The sequence below is a fragment of the Equus asinus genome, chromosome 17 (genome assembly GCF_041296235.1).
Source record: "Equus asinus isolate D_3611 breed Donkey chromosome 17, EquAss-T2T_v2, whole genome shotgun sequence".
Lineage (NCBI taxonomy): Eukaryota > Metazoa > Chordata > Mammalia > Perissodactyla > Equidae > Equus > Equus asinus.
In genome coordinates, this window is record NC_091806.1 from 27,664,876 (window position 1) to 27,683,865 (window position 18,990).

At 38.4% G+C, this 18,990-nt stretch overlaps 1 protein-coding gene across 1 annotated transcript in view; it reads left to right on the plus strand.

Annotated features, from left to right (window-relative positions):
* Positions 1 to 12,385: 12,385 nt before the first annotated feature.
* Positions 12,386 to 18,990, plus strand: part of LOC139040589 (fatty acid desaturase 2-like protein FADS2B) — a 33,636-nt gene continuing 27,031 nt past the window's right edge. The window contains exon 1 of the mRNA XM_070487348.1: positions 12,386 to 12,712. Coding sequence (XP_070343449.1) covers positions 12,386 to 12,712 — 327 coding nt within the window. The remainder of the gene's footprint in view (positions 12,713 to 18,990) is intronic.

The window sequence follows — 18,990 nt, forward strand, 5'->3', positions numbered from 1 at the left end:
GAAAGTCTCTTCAACAAATGGTGCTGGGAAAACTGGACAGCCATATGCAAAAGATTGAAAATTGACCAGTCTTTTTCACCACACACCAAAAAAACTCAAAATGGATCAAAGACCTAAAGATTAGGCCTGAGACAATAAGTCTTTTGGAAGAGAATATAGGCAGTACACTCTTTGACATCAGTTTCAAAAGAATCTTTTCGGACACTATAACTCCTCAGACGAGGGAAACAATAGAAAGAATACACAAACGGGACTTCATCAGACTAAAGAGTTTCTTCAAAGCATGGGAAAACAGGATTGAAACAAAAAAACAGCTCACTAATTGGGAAAAAATATTTACAAGCTACTTATCCGACAAAGGATTAATATCCATAATATACAAAGAACTCACACTGCTTAACAACAAAAAAAACAAACAACCCGATCAAAAAATGGGCAGAGGACATGAACAGACATTTCTCAAAAGAAGATATGAATATGGCCAATAGACACATGAAAAGATGTTCATCATCGCTAATCATCAGGGAAATGCAAATCAAAACTACACTAAGATATCACCTTACACCCGTTAGATTGGCAAAAACATCCAAAACCAAGAGCGACAAATGTTGGAGAGGTTGTGGAGAAAAAGGAACCCTCATACACTGCTGGTGGGAATGCAAACTGGTACAGCCACTATGGAAAACAGTATGGAGATTTCTCAAAAAGTTAAAAATAGAAATACCCTATGACCCAGCCATCCCATTACTGGGTATCTATCCTAAGAACCTGAAATCAGAAATCTCAAGAGTCCGTTGCACCCCTATGTTCATCGCAGCATTATTTACAATAGCCAAGGCGTGGAACCAACCTACATGCCCAGAAACTGATGATTGGATAAAGAAGATGTGGTATATATACACAATGGAATACTACTCGGCCATAAAAAAAGACAAAATTGGCCCATTCACAGCAACGTGGATGGACCTCGAGGGTATTATGTTAAGCGAAATAAGCCAGTCAGAGAAAGACGAACTCTATATGACTACACTCATAGGTGGAAGTTAGTATATTGATAAGGAGATCTGATTGGTGGTTACCAGGGAAAAGGGGGGGTGGGGGAGGGCACAAAGGGGTAGTGGTGTACCCACAACATGACTAACAATAATGTACAACTGAAATCTCACAAGGTTGTAATCTATCATAACATTAATAAAAAAAATTAGAAGAAAAAAATGAAAAATGGTATATCTTAATAGCCCATTGAGACTTTTTGTTTTGTTTTTTGAGAAGCATTAGCCCTGAGCTAACATCCACCACCAATCCTCCTCTTTTTCCTGAGGAACATTGGTCCTGAGCTAACATCTGTGCCCATCTTCCTCTGTTTTATATGTGGGACTCCTGCCATAACATGGCTTGTTAAGCAGTGCATAGGCCTGCACCAGGGATCCAAACCAACAAACCCCGGGCCACCCAAGCAGAGCACACAAACTTAACAGCTGCACCACCAGGCCAGCCTATTGGGACTATTTTAATAACTAAAATGACTGTACATCTAATGCATATAAATGCAATCATATTAATGGAACTCACTGCCTACCCAGAAAGAGAAGTCCCAAAGAGCACAGGAGGTAGCAGTTATTATAGAAAATAAAACTATTTATCTTTATATCTAAACAAGTAGAGACTTCACGATCAAACATTCTGTCAGTAAATGCCATTTTCTTTGAAAGGGAAATTTCTGTTCCCAGTTTTTATTTCTTAAGGACAAACATGACTGCCACTTGGAGGTTCTGGTCACCATGTGACAACTCATAGTATTGTCCAGAGATCAACGAATTCCAGCCAAGCGCAAAGAACTTGGCTTCTTAGTGAGTCTGGTTGACCTTATGTGAAAAATTAGTGCTTTTAATAAACTTGGAAACAACTGGAGCTGCAGTTAATGATATGAGTATCATATCATACAGGATAAGCTATTTAACCTCACCAATCTAACACAAATTGTAACAAACGATAGTTCCCACATCATACTTTTTGGGCAATTTGATAGTGTATAGAAAGCAGTTAACACAGTGCCTCAGACATAGTGAATATTTAATAAATGTTTTCTATTTTCAGGAGAAAATGTCATGTAATAGGGGAGAATAAAAGATTAGAGAGGTTTTGATTCCTGTTAATGAATAATGCATTCATAGTGAAAAAGATGTCAGAACGAGCTGTTTTATAATAGGGTTCAATTAGTTTTGAGGCACATTGAGTATAATTTACTAACTGTTATCTCCAGCTATGAGGAAATAAATATTTATATCTTCACTTATCCAGTGCACTAGCCACTACCCACAAGTGGCGATTTACATTCAAATTTGAATTCACTAAATTAAATCAAAATTTATTTTCACTAACCACATTTCAACACTAGCCACATTTCAAGTCCTCAATAGGCATATGTAGCTGGGACCTACTGTCTTGGATAGCACAGTTATAGAACATTGCTGTCTTGGCAGAAAGTTCTATCGGTCACAGCAGACAGATCCTCAGACCTTTAATCATACTTTTAAATACTTGAACTTTTTAATAATATTATGTATTTTGCTTTGTGTTTAAAAGTATTTCCCAGAAGAATTCCATAGGCTTTACCAGAGTGCCAAATATGATTTAGAGCCACAGTAAAAGATAATAACTAGAGGTAGAGATGTTGACATACCTTTGTGGTGAAATACTGAGAGTCAACACTATTGCACAAGGAGAAAAGGTACAGGCAAAGGAGGCAAAATCTTAGGAAACACTCACCTGATGGGAGGATAAAATAAATGATGGGAGCAGGCAAAGAACCAAGAGTACTCAGTATCCAGAAGCCAGGAGAGGAAAGAATTGGGTGGTTAACTGGGTCAGATGCTACATGGAGATGAAGAGGTTAAATATGGAGCAGGGGCTCCTGGTTTGAACAGCTAATCAGTCATGGTAACCGAGGGGAGAAATTTCTGTGTTTGGTGGGTGTAGTAGCCAGTTTACATGGAAATAAGTGGGTGCTTAGGAATGGAAGCAGTACCTGAAGACTATTCTTTCAAGAATTTGGCAAGAATGAAGGAAAATGAGGAAGGGTATAGAATGAAACATTTTTTAATGGACTTGCAGTTATGTAGAGACAATGGAAAATGTGCTCATAGTCAAGGAAATACCAAGAATGTTCTATTGGAGGTTGGACAGAGGGGAAGAGAGTAGGCTGTGTTACAGCCAATATTTCTCCACTTGCCCCTCATCTTTATGTGAAGGAAGCCTCTGACCTTGGGGCCATCCCTGAAAGATAGATTAGGCTAGAAGCCAGTGATCATGTTCCAATACTAGCTTTACAGGACAAATCTTTCATTTAGGAAACTCCATTTCCAAAAAGTCTGCTCTGAGGCCTTTTCATTCTTCACAATTCGGCTTAGGGTCTCCTCCATCAAGGCTTCCCTGAATTCCCAAAGACAGTTTTGGGCCTTCTCTTTCTGTGATACCGATAACATCCTATAAATGCTTCTCTCTCACCTTGAACCAAGATGCTTGAGAGTTAGTGTTTCGTCTTGTTTTTATTGGTCTCCTCAGCATCCAGCTTGTAGAAGGAGCTTGGCAAATATTTGTTGAATAAATAAACTAATGAACATTATGTCTATATATTTATCCCTTTAGCCTTTCAAAAATCCTTCTTGGCTATTGTGCATAATACCACAATGAACAAGGGGTGCATAAGTCTCTTTGAATTGTTGATTTACAGGTCTTTGGGTAAATACCCAGTAGTGAGACTTATATATAAGTGGTGTACACACACACACACACACAATGGAATACTACTCAGCCATAAAAAAGACAAAATCGTCCCATTTGCAACCACATGGATGAACCTAGAGGGCATATGTTAAGTAAAATAAGCCAGACAGAGAAAGACAAATACCATATGATTTCACTCACATGTGGAATATAAACAAACTTACAGACAAAGAGAATAAATTAGTGGTTACCAGGAGGAAGGAGGGTGGAGGGTGGGCATAAGGAGTAAAGGGGGACACTTGTACGGTGTATGACAAACAATACTGTACCACTGAAATCTCACTATGTTACAAGCTATGATGACCAAAATAAAATATGTGTATATTACCAACCCCTCAAAAAACATATTCCATCTTTGCCAAAGGGAATTCCTTTTACCAACTTGGACTTACTAAGGCCAAGAAGAGGCAATTATTAAATTTTTAATGAAAATAACGAGCATAAATTCTCAAATAGAAATTTGATAAAATGTGTCAGTAGCTTTAAGAACAAATATTTTGATCCATTATTTCTCATTCAAGACATTTCTCCTACAGAAATAGTGCAGAAAAGTACTTACCTAAAAGGATTTCCTTACTTCATCATTAATAATGGGAACAATTTCACAATCACTTAATCAATAATGGGGATATAGCAAAATAAAGAATGTTACATCCTTAGTGTGGAATGCTAGTAGTAATTTAAAGTGCTTCCTTCCAAGAATATTTTACAGAGCTGAAATGATGAGGAAAAATATTCTAAGTAGTCAAAAGCAGGAAACAAAATAGCATACATCATTTAATTGGCCCATTTTTATTAAAAGATATAAATACATATGTGCATATATATGTACATATATGTATGTGTGTGTATATGAGTGTATATAATGATGCATCTAAAAGGGAGATGGCCAGGGCGAGCCTGGTGGTGCAGCAGTTAAATTCACATGTTCCACTTCAGTGGCCCGGGGTTTGCCAGTTCAGATTCCAGGTGCAGATCTATGCACCACTAGTAGAGTCATGCTGTGGCAGGTGTCCCACATATAAAGTAGAGGAAGATGAGCACAGATGTTAGCTTAGGGCCAGTCTTGCTCAGCAAAAAGAGGAGGATTGGCAGTGGATGTTAGTTCAGGGCTAATCTAAAAAGAAAATTAAAAAGTTAAAAGAGAGATAGCCATCTCTGTGTGGTAGAATTAATGGTAATTTATTTTCTTCTTTTTATTTTCGATAGAGTCAGACATCTGCTGTTTCATTCTTTGCTCTACTGGCAATAGTACTCACACATTTTCCTTTGGGTAACTACCTCTCCTGGATTGACATGGTGTGACTCTAGGGAGCTAACTTCATCAGGTGGATTCATGACTTCTTGGGCTCAGTTCATGAGCAGGGTTCGAGATCCAGGTCTGTGGACCTGGTTTCTCTCTTCCTGGTGCCATAGAATGAGAGTCAATCCAGGTATCTTTTTCGTGCTATTGGTAAGGAGCTTATCTTTGTATGGATTTAAAGCTCAAACTACCAAAGAAGTAATATGCCTGAGGGCAACATGGAGAAGAATGAAGTTGGACAATGAAGAACAGAAACAAGGACTAAGTCTTGAAAAAAATTACTTTTTCCCATTAGATCTAATCATGCTTAAAGACATGTGTAGCTCTGGAATTTTCAGTTTTTTGAGCTAATGAATTATCTTTTTTTATTAATTTTGGGGACATACATTCCATTTTTTTAAAATCACTTTGATTTGTGTTTTGTCTTTAAACTCATGGAGTCATTACTGATATGGATACTCTTTTAAGCGTATAGGACAAGTTATTGAATCAAGGGAGACAGAGGTCACTTCCAGCCTGAGTGATTGCTAAAATCTTCTCAGAGGAGAAATCATCTGAGCTGGACCTTGGAGAAATGAAAGAGACAGCAAGTATAAGAAGCAGACGTAAGCTGGGTTTTGTAGGGGTGTAATGTAAGGTGGTAGGTAAGATGTTTCTTCTGAAGTAGAGAATGTGTGGCGGAGCAATAAGAGATAGGGTGGAGCCAAAATTTTGACTACTAGCCTAATGTGTTTAGAAATTATCCTATAAAAAATTAAAGCTCCACTAAATGTTTTTAATAAGGGTATGTGACCTTTTGAAAATTATCCTCCAAGAAAAATAATTTAGTGAGAGTGCTACCTAATAAAAGTGTACAATGGGGGTTTCTCTTTGGCACCCTCGTTCACGCTTCCCTTCAGTCTATGATCTCTTCTCTAGGAAATTTACCAGGTAATCTCCTAGCCTTCAATTTACTCTTTGATTTATCCTCCATACTTTTTTTAGATGGACCTTTTCAAAGGTCTAATTGAGACACCTGAAAAACCAAGATGTTTCTTAATGTATATTCTGCAACATGAATAAATCTCACAATAATTATGTTGAGTGAAAAACAGCCAGACTGCCCCACCAAAAACACATAGTGTATGGTTTCTTTTATATAAAATTCTATAAAAATAAAAGAAAATTGATTAGGGATTGCCTGGAACTGGGATAGGTCTGGGGGTTGTGCTTGTGAGAATGATTACAAGAGGGCATGAAGAAACATCTGGGAGTGATGCACAGGATCACAATCTTGATTGTGGTGATGGTTTCATAGCTGTATACATATGTCAAAACCCATCAAGTTGTACCCTTTGCGTATGTTCAGTTTAGTCTATGACAATTAACTCTCAATAAAGCTGTTTGAAAAGAAAAAACAGCCAAGATGACCATGAGGTCTAGTTTTAAAGCAACAAACAAAAGAAACGCTCTACAACTAAAAATTAATTTTCAAAATAGTTCTTGCATTTCTTGAACCCTATAGCAATAACTCTCTAAAATACTCCTATTCTCTTTTGTTCCCATGTCTTCTGGATCCCTCAGGTGCTCATACAGCTCTTTATTTTAAATTCCCTGAAAATTTCACCTTCAGCCGCCAGTCTAAGTATATTCTGTATTTTTCTAAGTTGTATTAAATCCACTTCCAGACCTCAAATTTTGGCAAGAATGTCCCAAATCAAGCATTTTTTTAGTGCTATTCTTTGCCCTTATATGGCATAAGAATCCCAAGGTTTACTTGCTTCTGATGGAAATGAAATGATAGAGGATGCCCCAGCATCATTTCGTGGCAGTCACTCTCATTACTGTGGAGCATTTTGTTACACAAAACTATTTTTAGCAGTTAACATTTACTGATTCTTCCATTGTGCCATTCACTGAGCTAAATGCATTTTCTTACTCCTCATAAGAACGCATAAGAAAGGTGCACAGTACCTCCCACTCACTTGCTGTGTAACCTACGGCTGGTCTCTTGCCTTCTCTGATCATCAGTTTTCTCTTGTAAAGCAATATGAAACTAGGTATCTCTTCCAATTCTGGCACTGAATTTTTCTCTCTTTACTACAGATAAAAATACCAAAAAAAGAGACTGTAACAAAGGAAGTGGGAGGATTCCATGCTATAAAATGGTCGCGTTTTTCTGGGCTGGCCATATATGGACATTTATTGGTCTAAAGTGACTTCATCACTTGTGCAACATGCAGTGATCCTCTCAGGACAGATTGGGACCACAAGGAATTCTCTGGAACGATAGGCACAGTCACGTTCTTAGAGACTTTCTGATCACTCCAAGATCTTGTTTTCTAAAAACAGTATCATATTAACATAAACCAAATGGTTAATTCCAGGGGAGGGACAGGAAAAGTGAACCTGGTACATCTTTGTATGCCAGGAAGTAAGGATGTGCTCAAAAGTTGATGGGGATATATCAAAAGAACAAGAAGTCAAGTTGAAAGATCTTCCTTTGCCCATAACTGGTAAATTTGCAAGATGAATAATGATAAGAATGGATAAAAGTCCATTGATTTATAAAGAATCCATGAGTTCTTACTCATACAAATAAATTAGATAGATAAATAAGTAGATAGATAGATACATAGATAGATAGATAGATAGATGTGTCCTTACACATGCAGTGTGAAAGAAATAAAGCAAATGTGGTAAAATTTTGACAATTGGTGAGTCTAGATGACAGGTATAGGAGTATTCACTTCTCTATTCTTGGAACTTTTATGTATGTTCCAGATTTAAAAACGTGAACATTTGAGGAGAAAATTAAATCCAGTGATTTTGTTCTTAAATGACTGTGAACTATGGGCTTCAAAAACTCTCTGGAAATGATAACATTTCTTCTCTCTGTAATGCCAAGAGATCCAAGAGATGTAATGATCATTGATCAATAAAATCTCACCCTGATCACCCACAAGTCCTTTCTGAATTTTAATTAACTCTTTCATACAGACAACCTTCCTGCTCCATTTTGCAAAAATGTTAAATTTTGCCATCTTTAATTCTGATAAATTATTTTGTTATGATGATTAGAAAATGCATAGTATGTATCTTAACTAATAAGTTTCTAATTCTATGCCCAGAGTTGATATGATAGAGGTGCTGAAAATGAGGTAAAAAATGTTGAATTCCAAATAACCAATAAATTTATTTTAATTTACATTGTCAACAAGCCTCCATCTATCATATGAATCACCATAATGGATTCCTATCTTCACACACAAAGACCTGTCTAGATTTTGCCTGCAGAGAAGCTGAGTCTGGTCAGTTAAATCTTCAGTCTTCATTGTGAAACACAGACACACACATATACTTCTTACAGATGCACTTAGGGTAAGTACCATTGAGATCTTCAGAAAGACAGTGATAGTTTTCTCTTCACTTGAATAGACATGGTGAAGGGGACATACCTTACTAATCTCTGAAAGGTCCACAGAAAGGAAGATAGAAAGGATAATGAATAAAAGAAGGAGGAAGAGGGGAGGAAAAGAAGGAGAGAGAGGGCAAGGTGCAGAAGGAGAGAAGAAAAAGGTAAGAAACAGGTAAGAAGAAGAATCAAGACCTCACTTGTGTGATGGAGTCTGTTTCAAGAAATCAACATGTTCCAATAATATTTGCACACAAACTTGGCCCCAGGCATCCACAGTGGATATGTAGGAGCGGTGTGAAATACCTCTAAATGTGGTCTACACATTCTAGATGCCAAATGACGTTATGCGACGCTCGTCAACCTGGGGAGCACGAGCCAAGTGTCTAATGAAACCACACGGTATACCTGCAATATCTTCCAAAATTGAGATGAGAATATACTAGCTACTATTGAGCAGGAATCAAACTTGCGATGAAGTTTAAAATAAAACTGAATTAGCCAACGATTTGAAGTTACTTGAAGCTTCACCACCAGGGCATGCGTTTATTTTCCTTGAATATAAGAGTCATTAGGAGAAAAATTAGAAGAGGCCAGCTCCATCTCCACCACTTTTGAGCAATCTGACAAAATATTTAATCTCTCTGAATCTGATTTCCCCTGCCTAAGACTTGGAGCTAATAATACTTATCACATACCAGTATTGTGAGAATTAAGTAAAATGAGGTAAGAACATATGACAAATGCATGCAAATGCTTGAAAGAGTGTCTCTTATTCTCCCTCTTTCTCACTACAAATCAAGTCCCTGAGAGACCAACTAAAGGTCATTGGCAAACCATTGGCAAACCTTAAACTTGGTCCCAGCCCCCGGTCATTCATTCACGCATTTGTTCACTTATTTAACAAATATTTAGGGAGAATCTAATCCTAGGCCAGACTCTACAAATAGGATGACAAACCAAACAGACAAAATTACTGCCCTCTTGGACCTCAGAATTTAATTCCCTGCTCTATCCTCTAACCATTCTCATCTCTTCTTTGATGAGTTCAGCAGAAGAAATCTTGGCTGTTCACATTTTCCTTTTCAGGATTACATCTCCATTTCTCCCTTCTCTACATGAGATAAGGCAGTAGCTGAGACAACAAAAGTAAGTTATTTTGATGAAGCTGTGAGAATATGAGGCCATGCTGCCCCACTTGAATCCTGCTCATGGTAGGACCAGAGCCAGCCAATCACCAGCTGTCAGAGGTCCAGCTGAGTGCTAGGAGCCTCTGTGACTAAAGCAGTCCTTCCTGAATGTCTGCACTGAAACCATGAGACTCTTCAAAGCCAAAGCACCAGTAGCTAGCTGGGGTGCTTTTCAGACAAACATTGTTGAAATGATAAGGTACCTGGGCCTTAATAATGATGGTCATTTAAATGACATTTTTTTAAAAAAGCAAATAAAATCAAGTGAAGCCCAGGGAACTGAGAGAATAACTAACAGACACAGGTAACTACATTCCTGAGCAAAACTTGAAAAATGTACAATAATAATAATGGCAGCTGTTACATCTTGAGTAATTACAGGTATTAGGCACTAGATTAGCTTCTTGCCATATTAACATAATTTAATCATTTCTACAAATTTATGAGTATAGTTTTTGTTCACCCCTTTTTATAGAATAAGAAAGCTGAAGTACAAGGATAATAAGAAGCTGGTGCAAAAATACTCAGCTTAGATATTTCTGGCTCCAAAGTTTATGTTGTTTCTAGTAGTATAAACATCCTCTGCCTCCAGCATAAAGCCAGTACAAATATTTTAAAGGAATGGATAGCTATCTCTGTAGTCTACTTGATATCCAAGCAGGCACAGACAGGAAACTAACAATTACAGAACCCCTGCTATGCACCAAGTGTTGCCAATGGCAACACCAGAGGAGGGATGTGAAGGTCTTTAACTAACTCCCTCAACACACACACACACACTTCCCACCAGTGTGTCTGTGTTTTGTGATATGACAAAAAGACTTTATCTGAAGATTACCTAAATGTCAACCAACTCCCCTGGACAAGCCCCTTACTTGCCCCCAGCAAACTTCCAACCAGATTGTTGCCCTAAAAACTTTGCTTACAACGAAATTCTGGAGTTATCCTGAATCTATGTATTTAACCCACCAAATATACCAAATGTATATATGATGGACTTGTGAGACTCCCATATGGAAGTCATGGAAACTACTGAGGGTTTTTGTGTAAATACCACAGCACTTACGTTAATTTACTGTAATCCTGAGAATTGTGCTTATTCTTTCCTTTTACAGATGGGAAAACTAAAGCCCAAAGAAGTAAGGTAATTTGCATGGTGTTCTATAGTTAATAAGCGGTAGAGCTGAAATAGTAACCCAGACCCATCTAGCTCCAAAATCCATGCTTTTTCTTTCTTTCTTTGGTGCCCTATTTTATATTTTCTTAAAAACCTTGCTTTAGCTAATTATAAAAATGACACATATTCATTTGTAGAAATTCAGAAAATATCATAAAGAATAAGAAGAAAAAACTTCAATACTACTATAGTCCAAAGAGAACTAATGCCAACATTTTGGCATTTTTCCTTCCAATAATATACTATTCAGTATGTAGAATTTTATCAACTGATTTTTTTCACTTGTATTGCAAACATGAGATCATAACATTAAGAATTTTATAAAGCTTTGTTTTTAATATCCATATAATATTCAATACAGACATAATTGATCAGCCTTCTTCCTTATTGTTAGACATTTAGGGCAGTTCTGATTGTTAACAATTATTAATAGCACTAGAATAAAACATTTAGTACATAACTCTTGGCCTGAGTTACTACAGATTCACCTGGCACTGATTCCCAAATACGAGAAAGGGCTTTTTCTATTATTTCATGCTGCCTATTTTCTTCAAATTAATGTAAAATTCTCCTACCTCCCACCCCCACCACTCTGGAATGTCTCCTTCTTCCTCCTTTCTGAACCACTGAGCCAAGCTATTGTTACATGTATATGTCTAGACCCTAGGTTTGGAGGATAGAGTGGAAAGAGTTTGGGATTTGGAATCAGAAAATCTGAATTCATGGGCAAGTTTACTTCTCACCAGCCGGGTGACTCTGGCAGTTGCCTGAGGTTTTCAGCCTATGTTTTCTCACCTGGAAAATGAGACTATAATAGCACCTTCCTGAAAACATCAATTTGAGAATTAAGTCAGATAAATTATGTGACAAGGGCTGTGTAAATCATCATGTATTCTAGCAAATGTCAATTGCTATTACCTTTAGGCATATTGACAGATTTAGTCAGCTTTCAAAGGGAAGTAAAAGAGATAAACTGGTTTACTCTTGATTTTCTTTTTGGATAATGTTTTTAGAGAAATGTTTTTAAGGACATTTAAAAACCCTCACATGTTAAATTAACAAATCTAAATGTCTTCATTCACATGCAGGTCAGAGAGCTGCTGAACCCAAACCAGCAAGACACAGAACAGGCGAGTCATGTGACCCAAGCCTAGCCCCTCCTCCCTGTGGCATGACACAGCATTCAGCCAACTGCCATTGGCCCCAGATCTTTACTAAGGGATATTTAATGATGAAGGAGGATGCTACTAAGAGATCAGCCAGGAGGGAGAGAAGTGAAGAGAGACAGGTGGTCCAATTGCCCAGGAGAAAAGGGGGCACAGCCTCCATCACGGCAGAAAAGATTCAGGACAGACAGAGAAGTTAGAGGCTGGGAAGTTGTTCACTCTCAGGTTTGTGAGGAGACAACTAAGCTAAAAAGTTTTCTGTGGAGGTATAACATGGCAATGGAATAAAAGGAGAGGAAAAGGGTCATTTTAATGTTCCAGTCAGAGGTGAGGATTAGAAATTTCAGGAGTCAACTCAGAAAGCCTTCAATGGAGGTGAAGTTTGAAGAAAAAAATGAGGGCAATGAGAGCCTTGTAGGAAATGGTCGGCCCTACCTGAGTCAGAAGCTGGGGAACTGGAAACCAGAGGCAAATGAGAAAGCCGAGCCTTCTGTAAAGCAGGAGGCAAATGGGAAGTGTTGTGACATGCCCAGAAAAATGCTCAACACCTACAGCTGGCAGGAGATCCAGAGTCACAAACAGAAGGCAGATCAGTGGCTGGTAATCAATCGCAAGGTCTATGATGTCACTGGCTGGGCCAACAGGCATCCAGGTGGGTCCCGGATCCTCAACCACTATGCCGGGGAAGATGCTACGGTAAGGAAATCAAAGCTCTGCCCTCTCTCTCTTCCAGCTGCTGTGTGGTTAGGACCTTGGTTCTCTTCCCAAGAGTATTTCGAGAACATGTTCAAGCTCCACAATCGCTCCTCTCCTCCCAAACCAATTTTTCAGGATTTCTGTCCAACAAGAATTTCAGTGCAAATTAAGCCTGAAGGTCTATCACCAGTGATGGACTCAGATATTGATGTTGGATACTATGTTTGTGTATTCTCAGTTTAGTTCTGTTCTTGGTGTTTTGTTTTGTTTTGAAGTGGAGTCACTGTTTTGTAAGAAGAAGTTTACCAATAGGTGAGTAAAATCCAGACAAATATGTCTGCACACAAGTGGAAATTTCTCAGACTCTTATAATTGGAGTGTCTAAAGCAAAGACAGAAGTTCATCTGTTAGGCATCAAAAGGTTGTTAATAACAATAATGAAAACCTAGAATTACATAGCCTTTTAGACTTTGTAGAGCTGTCTTGCGTCCTGCAGCTCACTCAGTGTAATGCAGATGAAGAAAATGAAATGAGAGACATTAAGTGACTGACCCAAGGTCACCCAGCAGAAGATCTAAGATTCAAAATTTATCTTTCTTAAATTTCAGTCTTTGCACTTTTCTTCACAGCTTCTTCTCATCACCCTCCCCCACCAAAATGGCTAAGAAAAAAAAAAACTATAGATTTATTGGATGCCTAGAATATCCTAGACACATTCAAATGATTCACCTCACTGTGGCCTCACCATGAGGATGGTGGTTATTATCCCATATTACAGATGTGAAAATTAATGTTCAAAGAGGTAAATAGTGTGTCACACAGCAAGCAAGTAATAGTGCCAAATTTTGAAATCAGGTAGGTTTTTTGATCATAGAGGCTTTTATAGCTGAGTCCTTACCAAATTAAATTTCCATTTACTCTTTGATGGGGAGGTCTCTCAAACCCTTAATTCATTTAGGAATCTCTTTTACACTATTCTACAAGTAAGTTTGTTTTATCCCAGTTAGGAATTTTATTCTGCACATTGTACAGATAGAGAAACAGAGAATTAGAGGAGCTAAATAAATAACCCAAACTCAGAAAATAATAAGTGATCAGGCAGAAATTTAAACCTGGATTTCTTTTTAATTTGCTGCCTTTGTTGTTTTCACAGTGTAGTATACAAATTCCCCAGTTGGTTTCAAAGCATGGGATTGAAAACAGCGATTCACTAAGCACTACTCTATAAATGGTACCATGCTAATGATAGCAGAATAAACAATCACCTAGCAAATTTGCAAAGTAAGCAAGATTTTGTCTTTTTATGGTATCAACATCTTTTTTTCCGCAATTGCTCATCTCCTTTCTGAGCAGGATCTTCTTCTAACTTCCTGTCTTGATTCTTTAGTCAGATGTATTCCTCTATGAACATACCTTGCTACTTCCTCACCACTTCTGTCAGATCTGATATTTCTTAAACAAAGTTCAACCTTTTGCTGGGAAAATGAGCATGAGCTTGTAGCCAGTGATAGGAGTATTGTGTCTGTCAGGAAGATATTTTCTGTGTAGGAATCCAGAGAGCTGAGGGTAGAAGAAGCAAGGCAGAAAGCATTTGTGCAAAAGTAATAGGAGAGAGGGGCCGGCCCAGTTGTGCAGTGGTTAAGTTTTCAGGTTCTGCTTCGGTGGCCAGGGTTCACAGGTACAGAATGCGGGCATGGACTTGTACACCTCTCACCAAGACATGCTGAGTCAGCATCCCATCTAGAAAATAAAGGAAGATTGGCACAGATGTTAGCTCCAGGACAATCCTTCTGGCCAAAAAAAAATATTAAAAAACTAAAATAAAAGTAAAGAGTTTAAAAAGAGAGAGAAAAAAATACTACAGATTCCTATCTAGCCCATCCCCTCATTCCCACAACTTGGAAATAATGTGGATAATGCTTTCCTAACACAAGTCCGAGAATAAGTTCAGAGGATATGTTGGCAAAGACATGGCCCTTCAATAAACATGGAGAAAACTGATAGACTCACTCATCTTGAGGCAGCTCAGCTGATAAAACTGTAATTTCCTGATGACTTTCATCTCCCAGAACTTAGGAAAAGACCATGATTCTGCACCCAATTCTAGCCAACCAGGAGGAATTGATTAATAAAATAGAAATCACCAGAACCTTATGGAAAAACTATCCATGGCACTTTAGGATTCATATCTTTAGAATGAAAATTCTGAGCATGGTCAGCCATGTACCTTAGACTTTAAGGATATAAAGCCAAAAATGTTCATAGAAAATATGCTCCAAAGGAACATGGCTCAAGAAGAATGGGAAGGTGCCAGGAAAATTCTGACAAGCACCATACTCCAGGACTACTCAGAGTATGGCGAGCCTGAGATTTGGAATCAGTTATGTGAACCTGGGAAAATTATTGAAATGCTCTGAACCTCAGTTTCATCATCTGCTAAGTGTTAATGATGTTCCCCGTCTAACTGGTTTATGGTAAATAAGGCTAATGCTTATAAAGTGCTTAACATAATGTCAGACACTTAATAAAGATTATTAAATTGTAATTATTATTATTCATATCACTGTCATGTGTAGCCTCAGGATGTGATATTTACTTCCTGTTTACTACCCCTCTTAAAAATCTGATTATATTTTGTATCATCTGATTTGGAACAGAGGGGTCCTTGAGGGGTAGAAGGCATCATGATCTCTACTTAAGGGGGGCAGAACATAAAGCCAGAGGACCTGAGGTCCAGTGCTTACTCTAGAACTTAAGAAGCGTTTACAGGTTGCACCTTGCAAGGCAAATATGGAACAAACTATGGACTCTGTGTGCCAGCCCTGGACCCATGGCTGCATCTGCCCAGAACGAGTACCCTTTTCTTATTTACACAGAAATAGTCTTCAATCCTCCATCCTCATCAAAGGTGAATAATGATACCTAAGTACTGTGTCCCATAGCGTCATTAATTAATTCATTCATGTAGTCACCATTCTAAAATCCTTATTAGGTTTCCAGCCTTGTTAAGCATGAAGAGTAGAGGTTTGGGAATGAAACAGGACTGATTTGTATCTGGGCTCCATCACTAGGAATCTCCTGAGGAGGTTACTAAAGCTCTTGGAGCCTTGGCTCCTTTCTCTGGAAAGTGGGAACAAGAATACCTTTATCTCAGTATTGTTATAAAAATCAGTGGAGATAAAATAAAGTGATCCCTTTGGTGCTTGGCACAGATTAAACACTCAAAAAATGCACCTCTTGTGTTTTATTATTAATTACTTCTCCTGAGATTGGTGGTAATTTTCTCCAAAGACCATGCTGAGGAAAATAAGTTCATAAAACAAAATTGGCACATCAGCTCTTACTATTGCACATATGAGTTATCTGATCTTTTTCAAACTACATGATTTAAAGCTACCAGCCTAGAGCTAATAGAGCCTAGGCCAGGTCTTCCTACCTGGAATAGCTCAACTCAGAAAAGTCAGAAACAACCTATAAGACCAAGAACTGATTATATGGATCACAATATATCCACATGTTGGGCTATTTTGTAATCATTACAATGAGGATCACGAAGCATTTGATGACAGGAAATACATATAAATAAATAGCCACAATAATTTTTTTTTGCTTCTTTCCCCAGAAATGCTTGAATTTAATCAAAGATTTTTTTAAGTGGGATATAATAACGTATACAAAACAGTTGCAGTTTTCTTAGAGAAATTTGGGCCCATGCGTTTCTTTTCCTTTAAGTCATTTTATTGAGGTAATGTTGACTTATAAAATTGTGTAAATTTCAGGTATACATTATTATATGCCAGTTTCCATGTAGACTGCATCACGTTCACCAGCAATGGATAAAGAAACAGATAGATAGTTACCAGAGGGCAAGAGGTATGGGGAAGGGCAAAAGAGGTAAAGGAGCCCATACATAAACTAGCCGCAAGTTTTATATACAGGAATGGTGTGTTCCAGCCTCCCTGAAAGAGATAATTGCAGTCTTGTGATGTGTGTCCATGAGCAGCACGTTTGGAACAAAGGAAGCAGGTTTATGATCCTATGTGCTGATCAGCCCACACCTGTCTCTGGACACCACAGTCAAGGAGGGACACTAAGAAACTCAAGTTCTTTCTCATGACAGCCAAAGCTCAATATAATAGGGAAGGGAAGACAAAAACTTAGAGGAAATACAGCAAAGTCCATTTCAACTATTTGGAGGATTTATTGTGAAGGAGGGTAGATTTGTGTACAGCTCCAAAAAAGAGAATTCCAAATTGCTTGAAATGAGTAAAACCAATAGAGGCAAGACTAGGGCAGTGGGAAGAGAGGATGTGTACAAAGGTGGACTACACATATGATTTGTGTCATGAGTAAGCACACAGCCAAAGTGGGCATCTCAGCTTAGACACTCCCATAAAAGGAAGTTTATGGATGCCACTTTGTCTTAGCACAATATCAGCAAATAGTATGTCCTCAGTGAATGTCAGTGACTGTCATGGTGTGAGTATGAAAAGAGGAGAAGAAGGAGGAGAAGATGAACCGAGGGAAGAGGTGGGGGAAGAGTAAAGAGAAGGAGGCGAGGGAGGAAGTGTCTTGGGTGCTGAGCTAAGCAGTCTGCATTTTATCCTGACTGTATGTCTTCCTCTCCTTCAGCTACACATGACATTTCTCTAGCACAGCATCGCCCCCTCCATCCACAATCATAACAACAAAATCCACCAAGGTTTCTAGGCTGTTGATGAAAGGAAAGCTATAAGTGCATCTCCTCTGGGTTGTCAAAATGTCTTAAATACTCCGATTCTCGTTTGAACAGTGGTTCAAACTGAAAAGTAGGTAGAGCAGTAGAGAGAGAAGTACCAAAGGGCTAATAGGTGAAAGTGAGCCATGAGAAGACGCTGCCTTTCTGACAACGCAGCCTGGCAGTTAAGAGAAGAGTCATTCAAAATGAAGGAAGGAGTCCAGGGAACATGTTGAAGGCCTGAGGAAGGCATGTGCAACAGTAAGGGAGAAGACGGGATAAGTGCCAAGGATATCTAGGAGACATAAATTATAACAAATGATGAGGGAATGGATGAGTAAACAGGCTGGAGGAGTCTAAACAGACATGAATATCTGGCTTAGGTAACTTCACCATTCTAGTTAACCTTATTCACTCTAGGAGCACCTTCTTATGAATAGAGTTGTATATAATTCTTCTTATACCATTTGAAGATGGAAGACTCATTATGTTCACTAAGTCAGAACTCACTCTCCATTAGGCACTCAGGTTTAGGAGTAAAATCTCTGGATTGCTGTATTGAACAGATGGTAGGCAGTGAGTTCTTATCACTAGAGGTATAAATATAAGAAAGATAGCCATTATACAAGGAGAATTTACTATATGCAAATCAGATTCTAATTAAGTCACATAATCCTTACAATAACTTAATGAACTGAATTATTTTTATCATCACTCCCATGTTGGAGAAGACAAAATACAAGCAGGGACAGGGCAAGAGACTCATCCACCATTACAGAGCTAGTAAGTTGCCAAGCCAGATTTTAGATGTAGGAAGGCTGCGCCAGGTTACACTTTCTTAGTATTATGAAACACCAGCACTCCAGAGTAATGTCTGTGGCTTCCACGTACTCCAGTTACAACATTGGTCATATTTCATTTTTAATCACTACTGTCCCCAGTGCCATAATAGCAAGAACTCTAGCATCTTTCTCTTAGAGAATCAGCCTTCCCCCAAAGCCATTTAAATCCATAGGCTGGAAGAGAATTTCTCTTCCTTCCAAACATAAGCAGGAACCACTATATAGGAACCACTGCTGCTTCTCATAAGCCCTTGTTGTTGCTACCTACCATGGGACCTGAGAGAGAAAAATCCTAAATGCAACAGAAATACATGGAAGAGTTGTAAACAACGGAATGAAATATAGTTGGTCAACTGTGTTCTGTGCCTGATTGTCACAAGACCCTGCAGAGACTGCCCTAGTGCTTTTTAGGAAGAGTGAGAAGACTCCCTCAATGACAAACTTAGCCAAGAATGTGCTATTTTGGACAACCTAGAGCTCAAGGGCTTTGCTCCTAGGCTCTCTTATGCATTTGTTTTAAGCTACCATCATCAAATTTAACCTTTCTTCAGAAAGAACTTAATTCAAGAGTCTCATTCCCCTGGGCTTTTAGCAAGACACAAGAAGGAGACTTTGGTGGGAGATATGATTCGCACAGACAGTCTTGGTTGCTGCATGCCTCAGATAGTGTAAGCAACTTCCACACTAACCCTGATGTTGGACGTTGAAGTTTCATCGTG